The following is a 19,959-nucleotide window of genomic DNA, read 5'->3' as shown; positions in this document are numbered from 1 at the left end:
TTGATTTCTGCCCCCACCCCATTTTATCTTCTTCATAAATTATAATCATAACAATGATTATTACACTGTTAAAATAAGTCAAATAAAACAATTACAGCATTATGATTATGTACATACTGTACTGTATCTGTAAATACAATAGTTTTCTTTTATCCCAAACAACAGATCATTTTGGCAAGATCTCCTATGTTACCATGATGAGGACATCTCCGGACTAAGGATATGAACGCAGACAAACTCCTATGTTAGAAAATCTATTGCTTCCTGGGTATTTAAGCTGAGGACTACTTGAAACACAAAGAACAAAAAAAGAGGGAATTGCTTTATGGTCCAAACTGTAGGCAGTCTTATTATAAATGACAGATAATCTGTTTCTGTCAACTGTTCCTATTTCACAAATGCCTTTGTTGCAGTCTCCCTGTCTCTGCCTTTGTCCAAGGCTTGTTTACCTTGTAAACACTTTTGTTGTTGTTGTGAGTGGTGGATTCCTGGGACACACAAATAGACTGGTGATGCTGGCAGCTCTGGATGTTCCTCTTTAAAAGTCTTCAGAGAACCCAGATGTTCCTTTTCAACAGAACTCTCGTAGCATTGCGGTGCTAATGTATCATGTGTAAAACATACGGTTTGAATCTCTTCAGCAGTGGATTAAGAAATAACTCAACATTTGAAAAGGCTAAACAAAACGATGTGCAGGCTCTGCCTGTTTTTCTGCCAACAAAGCAGGAGACAATAGCAAAACATTTTTTTTTTAAATAACCTTGGACGCTCTTTTCCCCTACATGCTGATCAGACTCAAACTGAAGTGTTTCATTTGTGGTTGCAGCAGGCATGTTCAGTAGTGGCATTCATTCCGTACACCGTACACAAGCTGTGGAGCTTCGACATGAGAGCGAAGAGACAGAGCGAGGAGACAAGGATATGTTGTGTCAGAGAGGCACAGAGAGTCACACTGGCTATTGGGTGTGATGTATTAATGCGTTATCGTCATCAGATATGTGTGGTACAACAGAGGATTGGTGTCCACCCTCTTGTTCTCAGAGGGATGGTGGCGCCCTCTGCAAGGTATGTCCAGAATCAGTGCAGAATACATCTCCTGCTGCAGTCCAGCAAAGGCCATTCTCACTCTCAGTAGCCTTCCCAAATGGACATACTGTACTGTAGACTCAGTTTGAGTCGACGTCTCCATCTCACCCTCTCTCTCCCATTGTCTTCATGATGGGAACCTGTGGAACACTCTACACTTCGGTGGAGAAGAGGATGCTCTGACGCTTACTGTCCGGCGTGGGGATGGTCTCCAGCTGGAGGAAGTACAGCAACACCTGGACCTGGAGGGACAGACGGACAGTTAGAAGGACATCAATATCAAAGAAGAGGGATGGGGTGAGGGAGAGAGACTATATCGCCTACTTGTGACATGACCTCCAGGGACCAGCTGTCTCCCATGCTGATAGGCTGCGTGGGGTTGGTGGGGATCTTGCTGTCCTTCTCTGCAGGCCGCAGCAGCGTGGGGCCAAACACTGTGGCCAGGTTGTGGAGGGACATCTTGTTGATGCTCTCCTTGTCAGCCACCCTGGGGAGCAGGGAGAGACAGAGGGTGAATGGTGGCTCATGGTAATACACCAAGTGAAAATACCTAATAATCACTATTACTTATTCAAAGAAAGAGTTTGGGATCTGCTTGTCTCTAAATCCCTGTGTTTGTCTGTACATAGCTCTATGACTGTGGTAGTGCTATGACTGTGGTAGCTCTATGTCTGTGGTAGCTCTATGACTGTGGTAGCGCTATGTCTGTGGTAGCGCTATGTCTGCGGTAGCTCTATGTCTGCGGTAGCTCTATGTCTGCGGTAGCGCTATGACTGCGGTAGCGCTATGACTGCGGTAGCGCTATGACTGTGATAGCTCTATGTCTGTGGTAGCTCTATGTCTGTGGTAGCTCTATGTCTGTGGTAGCGCTATGACTGTGGTAGCGCTATGACTGTGGTAGCGCTATGTCTGTGGTAGCTCTATGTCTGTGGTAGCTCTATGTATGTGTGTCTGTCTGTGTGTACCTCTTCAAGTGATCCAGCAGGAAGAGGAATGTGACCAGGTTGGGTTCTGGCAGTGACAGCAGTAGATTCAGCATGCAGCTCTCTTTGGCAACGCTGTCAGACAGGGCTACAGACAGAGAGACAGACATTCACACATTAACCTGAGTGCTAAGTTATACCATGATAATACTATAGGTACAGTTTCTGTCAAAAGTTTGGACACACCTACTCATTCAAGGGTTTTTCTTTATTTTTACTATTTTCTACATTCTAGAATTGGCTTCCGGTTTGGAGCGAGCAGCCGCACCACGCTTCGCTCCACAGGTAATATTACACTTCACTACATTACAACGGCTTGATTTGTTTGATCTGAGCAATTCTTCTTAGCTAGCTACATAGCCGTCTTTGTATCAAAGATAATTGTGTAGTTTAGAGTAACTGAGTAATTATCGAGGCTAGCTATCTTCGTCCTCCTAACGTAGTCAACACTGCTAGCTGCTAGCTAGCTAGTCATCACTGCTAGCTAGCCAACTTCTACCGACTAGCAGCACTGCAGAAACTATTACATCGTAACGACTTGATTAGTGTGGTGTTAGTGTTAGTTAGCCAGCTACATAGTTGTCTTTGCTGTCTCTGTATCTAAGATAATTGTGTAGTTTGAGTTTGAGTATTATCGAGGTGAGCCAGCCAGCCGCGACGCGGCGCCAGACTTACTCAACACACCTAGTCATCATTAACCCACTGCCAGCTAGCCAACCGTTACCGACTAGCAGCGCTGTAGATACTAATACTTTACAACGGAACGATTTGACTAGTGCAGTGTTACCTAGCTAGCTACTTAGTTGTCTTTGTCATAGCTTGATAATTGTTAGCTAGCCAGCCATCGAGGTTAGCTAGCCAGCTATTTCCGTCCCCCGCGACGCCATTTTTCCTAACCCAGCCAACTATTACCGACGTGCAGCATTGTTGAAACTAAATACACTACAAGGAACGTCTTGATTAGTGTTATGTTAGCTAGCTAGCTACAAAGTTGCTTTGTATCATGACAAGGTGTAGTACTGAAACTACCGAGGTTACCTAGCCAGCTACACATTCAAAGTCAACAAAGCAGCCACTGCTAGTTAGCCTACTCCACCAGCCAGCAGTACTGTATCATTTTAGTCAATAAGATTTTTGCAACGTAAGCTTAACTTCCTGAACATTCGAGACGTGTAGTCCACTTGTTATTCCAATCTCCTTTGCATTAGCGTAGCCTCTTCTGTAGCTTTTCTACTATGTGTCTGTCTATCCCTGTTCTCTCTCCTCTGCACAGGCCATACAAACGCTCCACACCGCGTGGCCGCTGCCACTCTAACCTGGTGGTCCCAGCGCGCACGACCCACGTGGAGTTCCAGGTCTCCGGCAGCCTCTGGAACTGCCGGTCTGCGGCCAACAAGGCTGAGTTCATCTCAGCCTATGCTACCCTCCAGTCCCTAGACTTCCTGGCGCTGACGGAAACATGGATTACCACAGATAACACTGCTACTCCTACTGCTCTCTCCTCGTCTGACTACGTGTTCTCGCATACCCCTAGAGCATCGAGCCAGCGGGGTGGTGGCACTGGAATCCTCATCTCTCCCAAGTGGACATTCTCTCTTTCTCCCCTGACCCATCTGTCTATCTCCTCATTTGAATTCCATGCTGTCACAGTTACCAGCCCTTTCAAGCTTAACATCCTTATCATTTATCGCCCTCCAGGTTCCCTTGGAGAGTTAATCAATGAGCTTGACGCCTTGATAAGTTCCTTTCCTGAGGATGGCTCACCTCTCACAGTTCTGGGTGACTTTAACCTCCCCACGTCTACCTTCGACTCATTCCTCTCTGCCTCCTTCTTTCCACTCCTCTCCTCTTTCGACCTCACCCTCTCACCTTCCCCCCCTACTCACAAGGCAGGCAATATGCTTGACCTCATCTTTACTAGATGCTGTTCTTCCACTAATCTCATTGCAACTCCCCTCCAAGTCTCCGACCACTACCTTGTATCCTTTTCCCTCTCGCTCTCATCCAACACTTCTCACTCTGCCCCTACTCGGATGGTATTGCGCCGTCCCAACCTTCGCTCTCTCTCTCCGCTACTCTCTCCTCTTCCATCCTATCATCTCTTCCCTCTGCTCAAACCTTCTCCAACCTATCTCCTGATTCTGCCTCCTCAACCCTCCTCTCCTCCCTCTCTGCATCCTTTGATTTCCTCTGTCCCCTATCCTCCAGGCCGGCTCGGTCCTCCCCTCCTGCTCCGTGGCTCGACGACTCACTGCGAGCTCACAGAACAGGGCTCCGGGCAGCCGAGCGGAAATGGAGGAAAACTCGCCTCCCTGCGGACCTGGCATCCTTTCACTCCCTCCTCTCTACATTTTCCTCTTCTGTCTCTGCTGCTAAAGCCACTTTCTACCACTCTAAACTCCAAGCATCTGCCTCTAACCCTAGGAAGCTCTTTGCTACCTTCTCCTCCCTCCTGAATCCTCCTCCCCCTCCCCCCTCCTCCCTCTCTGCGGATGACTTCGTCAACCATTTTGAAAAGAAGGTTGACGACATCCGATCCTCGTTTGCTAAGTCAAACGACACTGCTGGTCCTGCTCACACTGCCCTACCCTGTGCTTTGACCTCTTTCTCCCCTCTCTCTCCAGATGAAATCTCGCGTCTTGTGACGGCCGGCCGCCCAACAACCTGCCCACTTGACCCTATCCCCTCCTCTCTTCTCCAGACCATTTCCGGAGACCTTCTCCCCTACCTCACCTCGCTCATCAACTCATCCTTGACCGCTGGCTACGTCCCTTCCGTCTTCAAGAGAGCGAGAGTTGCACCCCTTCTGAAAAAAACCTACACTCGATCCCTCCGATGTCAACAACTACAGACCAGTATCCCTTCTTTCCTTTCTCTCCAAAACTCTTGAACGCGCCGTCCTTGGCCAGCTCTCTTGCTATCTCTCTCAGAATGACCTTCTTGATCCTAATCAGTCAGGTTTCAAGACTGGGCATTCAACTGAGACTGCTCTTCTCTGTGTCACGGAGGCTCTCCGCACTGCTAAAGCTAACTCTCTCTCCTCTGCTCTCATCCTTCTAGACCTATCTGCTGCCTTTGATACCGTGAACCATCAGATCCTCCTCTCCACCCTCTCCGAGCTGGGCATCTCCGGTGCCGCCCACGCTTGGATTGCGTCCTACCTGACAGGTCGCTCCTACCAGGTGGCGTGGCGAGAATCTGTCTCCGCACCACGTGCTCTCACCACTGGTGTCCCCCAGGGCTCTGTTCTTGGCCCACTCCTATTCTCGCTATACACCAAGTCACTTGGCTCTGTCATATCCTCACATGGTCTCTCATATCATTGCTATGCAGATGACACACAATTAATCTTCTCCTTTCCCCCCTTCTGACAACCAGGTGGCGAATCGCATCTCTGCATGTCTGGCAGACATATCAGTGTGGATGACGGATCACCACCTCAAGCTGAACTCTCGGCAAGACGGAGCTGCTCTTCCTCCCGGGGAAGGACTGCCCGTTCCATTATCTCGCCATCACAGTTGACAACTCCCTTGTGTCCTCCTCCCAGAGTGCTAAGAGCCTTGGCGTGACCCTGGACAACACCCTGTCGTTCTCCACCAACATCAAGGCGGTGACCCGATCCTGTAGGTTCATGCTCTACAACATTCGCAGAGTACGACCCTGCCTCACACAGGAAGCGGCGCAGGTCCTAATCCAGGCACTTGTCATCTCCCGTCTGGATTATTGCAACTCGCTGTTGGCTGGGCTCCCTGCGTGTCCCTATAAACCCCTAGAAATCATCCATAACAGCCGCAGCCCGTCTGGTGTTCAACCTTCCCAAGTTCTCTCACGTCACCCCACTCCTCCGCTCTCTCCACTGGCTTCCAGTCGAAGCTCGCATCCGCTACAAGACCATGGTGCTTGCCTACGGAGCTGTGAGGGGAACGGCACCTCCGTACCTTCAGGCTCTGATCAGGCCCTACACCCAAACAAGGGCACTCCGTTCATCCACCTCTGGCCTGCTCGCCTCCCTACCTCTGAGGAAGCACAGTTCCCGCTCAGCCCAGTCAAAACTGTTCGCTGCTCTGGCACCCCAATGGTGGAACAAGCTCCCTCACGACGCCAGGACAGCGGAGTCAATCACCACCTTCCGGAGACACCTGAAACCCCACCTCTTCAAGGAATACCTGGGATAGGATAAAGTAATCCTTCTAACCCCCCACCTTAAAAGATTTAGATGCACTATTGTAAAGTGGTTGTTCCACTGGATATTATAAGGTGAATGCACCAATTTGTAAGTAGCTCTGGATAAGAGCGTCTGCTAAATGACTTAAATGTAAATGTAAATAATAGTTAAGACATCAAAACTATGAAATAACTCATATGGAATCATGTAGTAAGCAAAAAAAGTGTTAAACAAATCAATATTTTATATTTGAGATTCTTCAAAGTAGCCACACTTTGCATTGATGACAGCTTTGCACGCTCTTGGCATTCTCTCAACCATCTTCATGAGGTAGTCACCTGGAATATATTTCAATTAACAGGTGTGCCTTGTTAAAAGTTCATTTGTGGAATTTCTTTCCTTCTTAATGGGTTTGAGCCAATCAGTTGTGTTGTGACATGGTAGGGGTGGTATACAGAAGATAGCCCTATTTGGTAAAAGACCAAGTCCATATTATGGCAAGAACAGCTCAAATAAGCAAAGAGAAACGACAGCCCATCATTACTTTAAGACATGGAGGTCAGTCAATTCAGAAAATGTCAAGAACTTTGAAAATTTCTTCAAGTGCAGTTGCTATGATGAAACTGGCTCTCATGAAGACCACCACAGTAAAGGAAGACCCAGAGTTACCTCTGCTGCAGATGATAAGATCATTAGAGTTAACTGTACCTCAGATTGCAGCCCAAATAAATGCTTCACAGAGTTCAAGTAACAGACACATCTCAACATCAACTGTTCAGAGGAGACTGCGTGAATTAAGCCTTCATGGTTGAATTGCTGCAAAGAAACCACTACGAAAGGACACCAATAAGAGGACTTGCTTGGGCCAAGAAACACAAGCAATGGACATTAGACCGGTGGAAATATGTCCTTTGGTCTGATGAGTCCAAATTTGAGATTTTTGGTTCCAATCCCCGTGTCTTTGTGAGACGCAGAGTAGGTGAATGGATGATCTCCACTAGAGGTCGCCCGATTATGATTTTTCAACACCAATACCGATACCGATTATTGGAGGACAAAAAAAGCTGATACCGGTTAATCGGCCGGTTTTTATATATATATTTGTAAATAAATGACAATTACAACAATACTGAATGAACAATGAACACTTTTATTTTAACTTAATATAATACATAAATAAAATTAATTTAGTCTCAAATAAATAATGAAACGTTCAATTTGGTTTAAACAATGCAAAAACACAGTGTTGGAGAAAAAAGTAAAAGTGCAATATGTGCCATGTAAAAAAGCTAACGTTTAAGTTCCTTGCTCAGAACATGAGAACATTTGATAGCTGGTGGTTCCTTTTAACATGAATCTTCAATATTCCCAGTTAAGACATTTTAGGTTGTAGTTATTATAGGAATTATAGGACTATTTCTCTCTATACCATTTGTATTTCATATACCTTTGACTATTGGATGTTCTTATAGGCACTTTAGTATTTCCAGCCTAATCTCGGGGTTGATAGGCTTGAAGTCATAAACATAAAAATCATAAAAATCCAGCATCACTACTCTGGACGGTTCTGACTTAGAATATGTGGACAACTACAAATACCTAGGTGTCTGGTTAGACTGTAAACTCTCCTTCCAGACTCACATAAAACATCTCCAATCCAAAGTTAAATCTAGAATTGGCTTCCTATTTCGCAACAAAGCATCCTTCACTCATGCTGCCAAACATACCCTCGTAAAACTGACCATCTTACCGATCCTCAACTTTGGCGATGTAATTTACAAAATAGCCTCCAAAACCCTACTCAACCAATTGGATGCAGTCTATCACAGTGCCATCCGTTTTGTCACCAAAGCCCCTTATACAACCCACCACTGCGACCTGTACGCTCTCGTTGGCTGGCCCTCGCTTCATACTCGTCGCTAAACCCACTGGCTCCAGGTCATCTACAAGACCCTGCTAGGTAAAGTCCCGCCTTATCTCTGCTCGCTGGTCACCATAGCTGCACCCACCCGTAGCACGCGTTCCAGCAGGTATATCTCACTTGTCACCCCCAAAGCCAATTCCGCCTTTGGCCGCCTCTCCTTCCAGTTCTCTGCTGCCAATGACTGGAACGAACTACAAAAATCTCTGAAACTGGAAACACTTATCTCCCTCACTAGCTTTAAGCACCAGCTGTCAGAGCAGCTCACAGATCACTGCACATAGCCCATCTATAAATAGCCCAAACAACTACACCTTCCCCTACTGTATTTATTTTGCTCCTTTGCACCCCAGTATTTCTACTTTGCACACTAATTGCTATATCGTATTTACTTCGCCACCATGGCCTATTTATTGCCTTTACCTCCCTTATCTCACCTCATTTGCTAACATTGTATATAGCCTTATTTTTCTACTGTATTATTGACTGTATGTTTGTTTTACTCCATGTGTAACTCTGTGTTGTTATATGTGTCGAACTGCTTTGGTTTATCTTGGCCAGGTCGCAGTTGTAAATGAGAACTTGTTCTCAACTTGCCTACCTGGTTAAATAAAGGTGAAATAAAATAAAATAAATAAATACAATAAACAGCGCGGGGCTTCAAGCATTGCTAAGAGCTGCTGTTTGAATGAATGCTTACGAGCCTGCTGCTGCCTACCACCGTTCAGTCAGACTGCTCTATGAAATATCCAATCATATACTTAATTATAATATAATAAACACACAGAAATACAAGCCTTTGGTCATTAATATGGTCAAATCCAGAAACTATCATTTAGAAAACAAAACGTTTATTCTTTCAGTGAAATACAGAACCGTTCCGTATTTTATCTAACAGGTGGCGTCCCTAAGTCTAAATACTCCTGTTACATTGCACAACCTTCAATGTTATGTCATAATTATGTCAAATTCTGGTAAATGAATTACGGTCTTTGTTAGGAAGAAATGGTCTTCACACAGTTCGCAACGAGCCAGGCGGCCCAAAGTGTTGCATACACCCTGACTCTGCTTGCACTGAACGCAAGAGAAGTGACACAATTTCCCTAGATAATATTGCCTGCTATCATGAATTTCTTTTAACTACATATGCAGGTTTAAAAAAACATTTAAAAAATATATATATATTATGGTTAGGTACATTGTTGCAACAATTGTGCTTTTTTCGCGAATGCGCTTTTGTTAAATCATCACCCGTTTGGCGAAGTTGAAGTAGGCTGTGATTCGATAATAAATGAACAGCCACCACATAGATTATATGCAACGCAGAACAAGCTAGTTAACTTAGTAATATCATCAACCATGTGTAGTTAACTAGTGATTATGTGAAGATTGATTGTTTTTTATAATATAAGTTTAATGCTAGCTAGCAACTTACCTTGGCTCCTTGCAGCCACAAGGTCCTTTTGATGCTGCACTCGGTAACAGGTGGTCAACCTGCCATGCAGTCTCTCCGTGGATTGTAATGTAATCGGCCATAATCGGCGTCCAAAAAAGGTATGAAAATTGATATGAAAATTCGAAAATCGGCCCTAATTAATCGCCCATGCCGATTAATCGGTTGACCTCGAATCTCCACATGTGTGGTTCCCACGTGAAGCATGGAAGAGGAGGTGTGATGGTGTGGGGGTGCTTTGCTGGTGACACTGTCAGGGATTTATTTGGAATTCAAGGCACACTTAACCAGCATGGCTACAACAGCATTCTGTAGCGATACGCCATCCCATCTGGTTTGCGCTTAATTGGGACTATCATTTGTTTTTCAACAGGACAATGACTCAAAACACACCTCCAGGCTATTTGACCAAGGAGAGTGATGGAGTGCTGCATCAGATTATCTGGCCTCCACAATCACCGCAGAGTGAAGGAAAAGCAGCCAACAAGGGCTCAGCATATGTGGGAACTCCTTCAAGACTGTTGGAAAAGCATTCATCATGAAGCTGGTTGAGAGAATGCCAAGAGTGTGCAAAACTGTCATCAAGGCAAAGGGAGGCTACTTTGAAGAATTTAACACTTTTTGGTTACTACATGATTCCATATATGTTATTTCATAGTTTAGATGTCTTCACTATTATTCTACAATGTAGAAAATAGTAAAAATAAAGAAAAACCCTGGAATGAGTAGGTTTTGACTGGTACTGTATAAGTGGCTGTTGGCCCTGTCAAAGGCCTGTGACTGACCAATGCCTCCTGCGAAGTTGGGGTACAGGTCGTCGGTGAAGAGGGGTTCTGGCAGCTCTCTGAAGTACAGCTTCAGAGTCCCGGCGATGGCGTTCACATCCATCTCACTCATCATCACAGACACGTCTTTGTTGTCTGTGGGAAAGATGGCAATGCTCAGGAAGACAGGTAGAAAGTGTAGCCATGGCAACAGCGGATGGGGAGGCAGCCAGCCTCTGTTATTTCTGCCATTCACAAAAACACACTGCACCTCAGATCATTGGCAGAAAGACATTGGCTGAGGACGCAACATGCCCCCAAACTAAGCTGTAAATGTCATAATCAGAGAAATCACCACACACGAGTGCACACACAAATGCACACACACAAACGTTCCTACACACGCACACAAAAACACAAAATGCTAACACTAGTACACCCACACATAGGAATTAGTAAGCCTACACAAGAAATTAAACTGGGTTAAGCACCCAAACTTGACATATGGAAAATGTACCCATGATTCCCAACAACGGAGCACCATAATCAGAAGTTGACCTAGGGGACAGAGCAGGGTAAGACACATTGATCCTACAGTAGTCAGTCCAATAGACTTGAATTTGCAAGGGAGTGCACAGAGAGGATAGCCTGATGGAACCAGCCTGATGGAAGCGGCCTGATTGCTGCATTCAGTACTGTATTTCACTTCACGTATCAAGGCTGGTTCCACCAAGCTACAGAAAGTCCACAGAGAGTATGCCATATGCTATAGTGTAGCCTATTCCCACTTCCAGGGCTTTACTGAGAGGGGGAGCCAGGGGGAAGTAAGGCCTTGGTACTCACTGGTGTCGAAGGCAGCCTTCAGGGCCTGGATGTCTGTAGCCACCCCTGAGACCCGGTAGATTCCCACCTCCTCCATGCCCCTCCGCTCAATCTCCTCCAGACACTGTCTGACGATGTAGGGAACCTTGGAGTGCTCCCGTCTGGCATGGGGAGACAGACAGACAGACAGACAGACAGACAGACAGACAGTTAGTTAAGGAACAGCATACCATGGGGATATTTTTCAGTTGGATGCACAGTTGCATCTTTAAATGTAATAGTATCAAAAATGTGTGAGCAATTATTAAAACAACAAAAAACATTCCCACTGACAATGAGGTGTACTGCTGGCTGTCGCTGCATTCTTGTAGTATGTGAACGCAAAATATAAACACACATTGACTGTGTACTTTATCATGTTTATTATTATCCTGGTGACAATATGCACAACTACCGCTGTGTGTTCTGTTGTGAGTTCACGGACTACAGCGCGCAGGTCGAGCTGGCACTGGCAGGCAGCTCTGCAGTGATGTTTGTTCTCTGTTGGTGTTATTGGTGACATGCTGTCTCTCCAGCCTTAACTGGCCATGCTGTTTAACCTTATTAGTCCACTCGTTACTAGCAATCCTCATTAGCGTCACTCACCAACATTGGCAACAAACCTAACCTCAACTGCTCTCTCTCCCTCTCCCACACTCACCTCTGTCTGTCTGTGTGCCCACTGCCCACTGTACCCAGAGCCTACTGCCCATAGTGACAGTGCCCGCTGCTGCCAACCGCCCTGTGGAGCATGCTGCCAGGCCATGCCAGGTGAGGCCAGGGGACAACTGAGGGACTGTCTGAGGATGGGCACACTGCCTGCCAGGTGCCTGCTCAGTGCCCCATGCCAAGGGCCATTAAGACAGTCTCTCCATAGATAGACACCACCAAAGTATGTACCACCAAAGTATGCACCACCAAAGTGTGTACCACCAAAGTATGCACCACCAAAGTATGCACCACCAAAGTATGCACCACCAAAGTATGCACCACCAAAGTATGTACCACCAAAGTGTGTACCACCAAAGTATGCACCACCAAAGTATGCACCACCAAAGTGTGTACCACCAAAGTATGCACCACCAAAGTGTGTACCACCAAAGTATGCACCACCAAAGTATGCACCACCAAAGTATGCACCACCAAAGTATGCACCACCAAAGTGTGTACCACCAAAGTATGCACCACCAAAGTATGCACCACCAAAGTATGCACCACCAAAGTGTGTACCACCAAAGTATGCACCACCAAAGTGTGCACCACCAAAGTATGCACCACCAAAGTGTGCACCACCAAAGTATGCACCACCAAAGTATGCACCACCAAAGTATGCACCACCAAAGTGTGTACCACCAAAGTATGCACCACCAAAGTATGCACCACCAAAGTATGCACCACCAAAGTGTGTACCACCAAAGTATGCACCACCAAAGTGTGCACCAAAGATGCACCACCAAAGTATGCACCACCAAAGTATGCACCACCAAAGTATGTACCACCAAAGTGTGTACCACCAAAGTGTGCACCATAGGAACACTCAGAGTCTGTGTAGAGTAGAGTAGTAGCCACAACCAATAATACTTACAAGATCATAAAAGACCACTCTGTATCTATCTAACTGCTGCAAAGAGGAGATCTAGTGGTGGAGGGGCATACAAGGCACAAAGGCACGTTAAGAGTAACATCATTGTTTATATTGATTTAGGACTATTGTACAACCACTCAAGATTCAAAGATTCTACACTAATTGTATGCCTAGGGCCTCAGAGCTTGTGTGTATTTTCCAGTAAGGATCTCTCCCCCTCTCCCTCTCTCCCTCTCTCTCCCGCTCTCCTCCTCTCCCCCTCTCCCCCTCTCCCCCTCCCTATTGTCTTCTTATCAATGACATTTCCCTTCTGTAAAAACCAACCAAATCTCTCTTTTGTTGCTTTGCTATTCTCAGGCAGTGTCCCAAATGGCACATTCCTCCTTACATAGTGTACTACCTTTGACCATGGCCCATAGAGCTCTGGTCAAAAGTGGTGCACTATATAGGGAGTAGGGTGCCATTTGGGAATAATCAGAGGTTTGCCAGATGCTTTCCCAGACTTTTTGTGATCTCTTATCAGACTGAAGAAGGGGAACAGATCAGTTCCTGACCAGGGCTGGTGCATGGGGGAGTGAGTGAGTCGTGACATGGGAATGTAGTTGGGATTATGTGGATTGAAAGGCTCACAATCACCACAGGGGGTCCGTCCCTCTACCTCCCTCCTCTCCTCCCCATCTTCTTCCTCCTCCTTTCCTCAGAGAGATTCTCTGGCTGTGTTACAGCAGGCTTTCTGCATGGTTACCATATACAGTTGAAGTCAGAAGTTTACATATACCTGAGCCAAATATATTTAAACTCAGTTTTTCACAATTTCTGATATTTAATCGTAGTAAAAATCTTCTAGTCTGAGGCTAGTTAGGATCACCACTTTATTTTAAGAATGTGAAATATCAGAATAATAGAAGAGAGAATGATTTATTTAAGCTTTTATTTCTTTCATCACATTCCCAGTGGGTCAGATGTTTACATACACTCAATTAGTATTTGGTAGCATTGCCTTTAAATTGTTTATCTTGGGTCAAACGTTTCAGGTAGCCTTCCACAAGCTTCCCACAATAAGTTGGGTGAATTTTGGCCCATTCCTCCTGACAGAGCTGGTGTAACTGAGTCAGGATTGTAGGCCTTCTTGCTCTCACACGCTTTTTCAGTCCTGCTCACAAATTTTCTATAGGATTGAGTTCAGGGCTTTGTGATGGCCACTCCAATACCTTGACTTTGTTGTCCTTAAGCCATTTTGCCACAACTTTGGAAGTATGCTTGGGGTCATTGTCCATTTGGAAGACCCATTTGCAACCAAGCTTTAACTTCCTGACTGATGTCTTGAGATGTTCCTTCAATATATCCACATAAATTTCCTCCCTCATGATGCCATCTATTTTGTGAAGTGCAATAGTCCCTCCTGCAGCAAAGCACCCCCACATCATGATGCTGCCACCCCCGTGCTTCATGGTTGGGATGGTGTTCTTCGGCTTGCAAGCCTCCCCCTTTTCCTCCAAACATAACGATGGTCATTATGGCCAAACAGTTCTATTTTTGTTTCATCAGACCAGAGGACATTTCTCCAAAAAGTACAATCTTTGTCCCCATGTGCAGTTGCAAACTGTAGTCTGGCTTTTTTATGGTGGTTTTGGAGCAGTGGCTTCTTCCTTGCTGAGCGGCCACTCGTTTTACTGTGGATATAGATACTTTCCTCCGGCATCTTCACAAGGTCCTTTGCTGTTGTTCTGGGATTGATTTGCACTTTTCGCACCAACATATGTTCATCTCTAGGAGACAGAACGCGTCTCCTTCCTGAGCGGTATGACGGCTGCGATGTCCCATGGTGTTTATACTATTTTTTGTACAGATGAACGTGGTACCTTCAGGCATTTGGAAATTGCTCCCAAGGATGAACCAGACTTGTGGAGGTCTACAATTTTCTTTCTGAGGTCTTGGCTGATTTCTTTTGATTTTCCCATGATGTCAAGCAAAGAGGCACTGATTTTGAAGGTAGGCCTTGAAATACATCCACAGGTACACCTCCAATTGACCCAAATTATGTCACTTAGCCTATCAGAAGCTTCTAAAGCCATGATATCGTTTTCTGGATTTTTCCAAGCTGTTTAAAGGCACAGTCAACTTAGTGTATGTAAACTTCTGACCCACTGGAATTGTGATACAGTGAATTATAAGTGAAATAATCTGTCTGTAAACAATTGTTGGAAAAATTATATGTGCAAAGTAGATGTCCTAACAGACGTGCCAAAACTATAGTTTGTTAACAAGACATTTGTGGAGTGGTTGAAAAACGAGTTTTAATGACTCCAACCTAAGTGGATGTAAACTTCCCACTTCAGCTGTAGGTCGTCAGGGAGTGTGTTCAGGATATATTTATATGAGGGCACTATTGAACTCACTTGGTCACTGTGGAAATCTTGATTCCAAACACGCCCATGGGTTTCCGTGATGGCATCCTCTTCAGACTAAACTCTCGGCTGGTAAACTTCATAGAAAGCTTTACCTCCATCTGGAGCAATGGGAGAAAGGGTGAAATGACAGTTTAAACCAATTTACAATGACAACAGATGGTTAGTTAGTAAAGATAAGAAGCAGATCAGTTACAGATAAGAGTTAAGGATAAGAGTTAAGGATAAGTAACAACCAACATTTATAGGATCACATGGCATGGCACAAACACAGACTCCTCCTTTTAACGGTGCCGACACACTCCCACACGGACTCACCCCGGTCATGGGGACAACCGTTCTCTGCCAGTCTTTGCCTTGGAGCGTCTGGGGATCAAGCTGGAGGGAGCAAAACCAGATGGTTGGTTAGTACACCAATACACACAGACACTAACAGACTCAAACACACATACAGACAAGAAAACGGCAACATTAGGCTACCTTATAATGCATCATCAGTGCGCACACACACACACACACACACACACAATTCCCCTCTCCGTATATATTATTTGTTTCTGTCAAACTATTGAACATCAGTTGTCCTATCAGTGAGGGGGGTTACCATGCGTCTTAGCAGGGCACTGCGTACACACCTCCATGGCTTCGACCCCCCCCGCGGTAGGTCGCCCCTCTCCCTCTCCATAGTGCCCTCCACACTGACATTGCTGCAGGCAGTGTCTGGCCAACAGAGTGTAGGCCTTGCCTTGCATCCCATCTCCTCTGTCCTCAACTACTTCACCTGTCATGGCTCTCTGTGTAGAGAAACTGTCAAAGTCTCCAAACTAGTAAGATATTCTTTATCCAGTTGGCTTCGGTCTAGTATACATGTTCTGTGGTATGAGGGAGTTGGTGGTAGATGCTCAAATCAGGCCCATACTGCTCCTCTCATTCTTTTCTCCTCCTCTTTCTCTCTTTTGGTCCTCTTTCTTTCTTTCTTTTCCTCCATCAGTAGAGCTGTAGTCTCAGTAGGTGTGTATCCTGTCTCTGTGTGTAGCCTAACTCAGCCCAGTCGATAATGATCTCCAGTGGTCCAGGAAAGCTGTTTCACCCTACACACACCTGCCGCGCTCGCTCTGAGGAGTGTGTGAGGATCACAAGCTAAAGTACGTCCTTATACACACAGGTGTGGATTGCACTACAGGACGACCGCTTGTTTCTGCACCTCTCTCGGTCTCCTCCCCTCTCTTCTGCATTATCCCCCCTCCTGCTTTTCTTCCCTCTCTCCTCCTCTCTTCTCTATTAGTTACAGCTAATCCCTCTGCTTAAGTTAGTTTCGGTGTAAGCTGTAAAATGCACCATCCCCCAGTGGCCTCCAGCCAAGCCTTGGGTAACCCTACCGACCCCTCTCTTCACTGGGTGTCCCCCCTCCCCCCACTACACCCTGCCTAGCGAGCCCAGCCCAGTGTGCCAAATTCCCACCCTCTATATGTGTGTTTGGATGAAAAGTTTATCTGAATCATCAGCTGGAGCTTTCATACAAAGCTGCTCAGCTTTGGCAACATGGCCCACTGCTGTGTGTGTTTGTGTGTGAACCGCCTGGGGACATGGTCTCTCTCCATCATTATGAAGCCAGATAGAAGCTATGTATTAGAAGACTACTGAGCAACATAGCACATACATCAGAGGATGAGAGAACACAGTAATCCATAAGCAAACACATGGTACAGTATGTACAGACTGGGGTAGGGATGATTCTGCGTTGATGAGCATTCACACAGTTTGATTACACATTTTTGAACCACCATCACAGTTGGCATGGCAATTATCCAGTTACCATGGTTACCACTGGAGGGGATGTATATCCACATCTAAGCAGTAAGTATTTCAAGTCTTCATCCTGTTGTATTCGGTGCACGTGAAAAATACAATTTGGTTTTATTGATTTTGACAAACCAGAGAAGAACTCACTGTCTCCAGCCACCATGAATGGCCCTTCTCTAGGGTATAGTTTCCCCCTAGGTACAGATCCAGGATCAGCTACATCTTCCCCAACATTAACACCTTGTGAAATTGCAAAACTTAACTCGTTTTTGGGGGGCAACTACATCCTGCAAGACTGCCCCTGGCCGGGTAACTGTGTCTGTTATTGGACATCACTGAATACTGAAAGGTTTACACACACACACCTGTCCAAATGGGGGGGGGGGGGAATAGGGAACAGTACACCCCTCCCAGGACGTGGACCAGATCAAAGCAGAGGCTCCATGGCTCTGATACACTAACCAATGTCTTTATTCACCTGCCTTTCCTTGAAACATGAAGGTCTATGTACACAAAGCCTACCAGGCCCTATCCAGCACTCCATCCCTCACCACCCACATGCAAAAAGAGACGTGCGCGCACACACACCAGATCTGGTTACCCATGGGTCAGACTCATCAGAGGCACATGATATTTACAGGAAGAACACATTAATTATGGACCCTGATTCAACCACAGTCAAGATGGGCTGATACTGTACCCTCTAACATACATTTCTCAAAGCAAAAAACATAATTAAATGAATAAAAGCAAAGAAGAGCAGTTCACTCAACTCATAACTCCTGATCATGACCCAATCCAAGTGTTGTCCTCGGTCTCTCTACAGCTTTTCACAGGTTACTGGATCAACTATCTGGTTCTGAAGCTCAGTTGGGTTATGACTAGAGCTCGGCAGGTCTATTTACCTATTAGATACCTTTTTGCAGGTTCTAAGTCTGGAATTTACACATCTAATCACTGTAGACAGTCTATCCTACTACTCACATAATTAGCTAATTCATTAATTATATCAGCTGAGCACTCAGCAGTGTCTAGTCCACATCTAGGACATTGGGACCACAATCTCACCACACTGTCATAACCATAATGTCATCAGGCTATGTTACTATGGTGACGTAAGAGCGTGAAGGTGATGACGTACCGGGATCTGTCCTTTGCCGATGATGCGGTCGGTGCTGTCTCCGTCCTCTTTGTTCTGCTTAGTCTTGTTGTAGCTCTTCTCATAACACAGCAGCCTCAGGGTCTGAGAGCCCTCCAGGTCTATCTCAAACTCCTGAAGCAGAGAGAGAGACAGAGAGAGAGACAGAGAGACGTTAGGAGAGAAAATGCCACAGAAACCACAGGTTGCCTAAAGTAGCTTTACAGTCATTTCTCGAAGGACCAATTGTCACGACTTCCGCCGAAGTCGGTTCCTTAGGTTCTAGATAGCACCTTTTTTCTAAGAGTGTATACGTTATCAGTTAAGTGCTGTAAATGTGAATGTATTGTCAACAGCAGACAGCACAGCTGACGGAGGTTCCTGGTAGTTATGTAAAAGAACACACTGCATATGGTTTCCACACGGTTAGGGGCCGCAACACATTCCATTAACATTTCTACAGACATGAGTCATCAGAAGCTCCTCATTAGCTGACACTATTTCCACTTTGCTGAGCAATGTAATTAAGCAGCAGAAGCAGCAGCAGTTCCTTGGGCCTGATGGAAAATTCCTGCTGCAGATAAACAAATTCACCGATTGTGTTTTTAAACACAATAGCTCTCATGACACACAAGCACTTTGTGTTTGGCTCTGACATCCAGCACCGAAATACGTGACGACTGTGTGTTTGTGTGCTTTCTGCCGTTACCTCCTTACTGAAGAGGCCATACGGCTTTCTCATTAAGACACTATAACATCACAACACCAGATGTCTTGGTCTTGGTAGTACCCAGAAAATGCAGATACAGTACTCTGCATATGTCTGGTAATACCAGTACAAGTTCTTACCTCGTTCCATTTGGGCTCTGTGGTATAGCGATACACCCGCGTCTTGGCTTTGTTCGCAAAGTAGCCAAAGGAGTCCACCTCTAACGTGCAGTACAGATCTGAGAGGAGAAGAGGAGATGCAGTCACAGTTACAGTTGAAGTCGGAAGTTTACATACACCTTAGCCAAATATATTTAATCTCAGTTTTTCACAATTCCTGACATTTATACCTAGTAAAAATTCCCTGTCTTAGGTCAGTTAGGATCACCACTTTATTATAAGAATGTGAAATGTCAGAATAATAGTAGAGAGAATGATTTTATTTCATCTTTTATTTCTTTCATCACATTCCCAGTGGGTCAGAAGTTTACATACACTCAATTAGCATTTGGTAGCATGGCCTTTAAATTGTTTAACTTGGCTCAAACATTTCGGGTAGCCTTCCGCAAGCTTCCCACAATAAGTTGGGTGAATTTTGGTCCATTCCTCCTGACAGAGCTGGTGTAACTGAGTCAGGTTTGTAGGCCTCCCTGCTCGCACACACTTTTTCAGTCCTGCTCACAAATGTTCTATAGGTTTGAGGTCAGGGCTTTGTGATGGCCACTCCAATACCTTGACTTGGTTTTCCTTAAGCCATTTTGCCACAACTTTGGAAGTATGCTTCGGGTCTTTGTCCATTTGGAAGACCCATTTGCGACCAAGCTTTAACTTCCTGACTGATGTCTTCAGATGTTGCTTCAATATATCCACATAATTTTCCATCCTCATGATGCCATCTATTTTGTGAAGTGCACCAGTCCCTCCTGCAGCAAAGCACCCCCACATCATGCTGCCACCCCCGTGCTTCACGGTTGGGATGGTTTTCTTCGGCTTGCAAGCCTCCCCCTTTTTCCTCCAAACATAACGATGGTCATTATGGCCAAACAGTTCTATTTTTGTTTCATCGGACCAGAGGACATTTCTC

General features: G+C 45.5%; 1 protein-coding gene across 1 annotated transcript in view; it reads right to left on the bottom strand.

The window, feature by feature from the left end:
• Nucleotides 1-19,959, bottom strand: part of LOC123744695 (breakpoint cluster region protein-like) — a 126,429-nt gene continuing 106,470 nt past the window's right edge. Inside the window, 9 exon segments of the mRNA XM_045724284.1 lie at nucleotides 1-1,328; nucleotides 1,411-1,573; nucleotides 2,052-2,157; nucleotides 10,394-10,528; nucleotides 11,216-11,355; nucleotides 15,218-15,327; nucleotides 15,545-15,604; nucleotides 18,171-18,302; nucleotides 19,017-19,114. Of these exon segments, the coding sequence (XP_045580240.1) occupies nucleotides 1,239-1,328; nucleotides 1,411-1,573; nucleotides 2,052-2,157; nucleotides 10,394-10,528; nucleotides 11,216-11,355; nucleotides 15,218-15,327; nucleotides 15,545-15,604; nucleotides 18,171-18,302; nucleotides 19,017-19,114 (1,034 nt within the window). The 3' untranslated portion in view covers nucleotides 1-1,238.

Source organism: Salmo salar, chromosome ssa09, assembly GCF_905237065.1.
Source record: "Salmo salar chromosome ssa09, Ssal_v3.1, whole genome shotgun sequence".
Lineage (NCBI taxonomy): Eukaryota > Metazoa > Chordata > Actinopteri > Salmoniformes > Salmonidae > Salmo > Salmo salar.
Note: the sequence above shows the minus strand (reverse complement) of the source record. Positions and strands in the feature narration are given on the sequence as shown.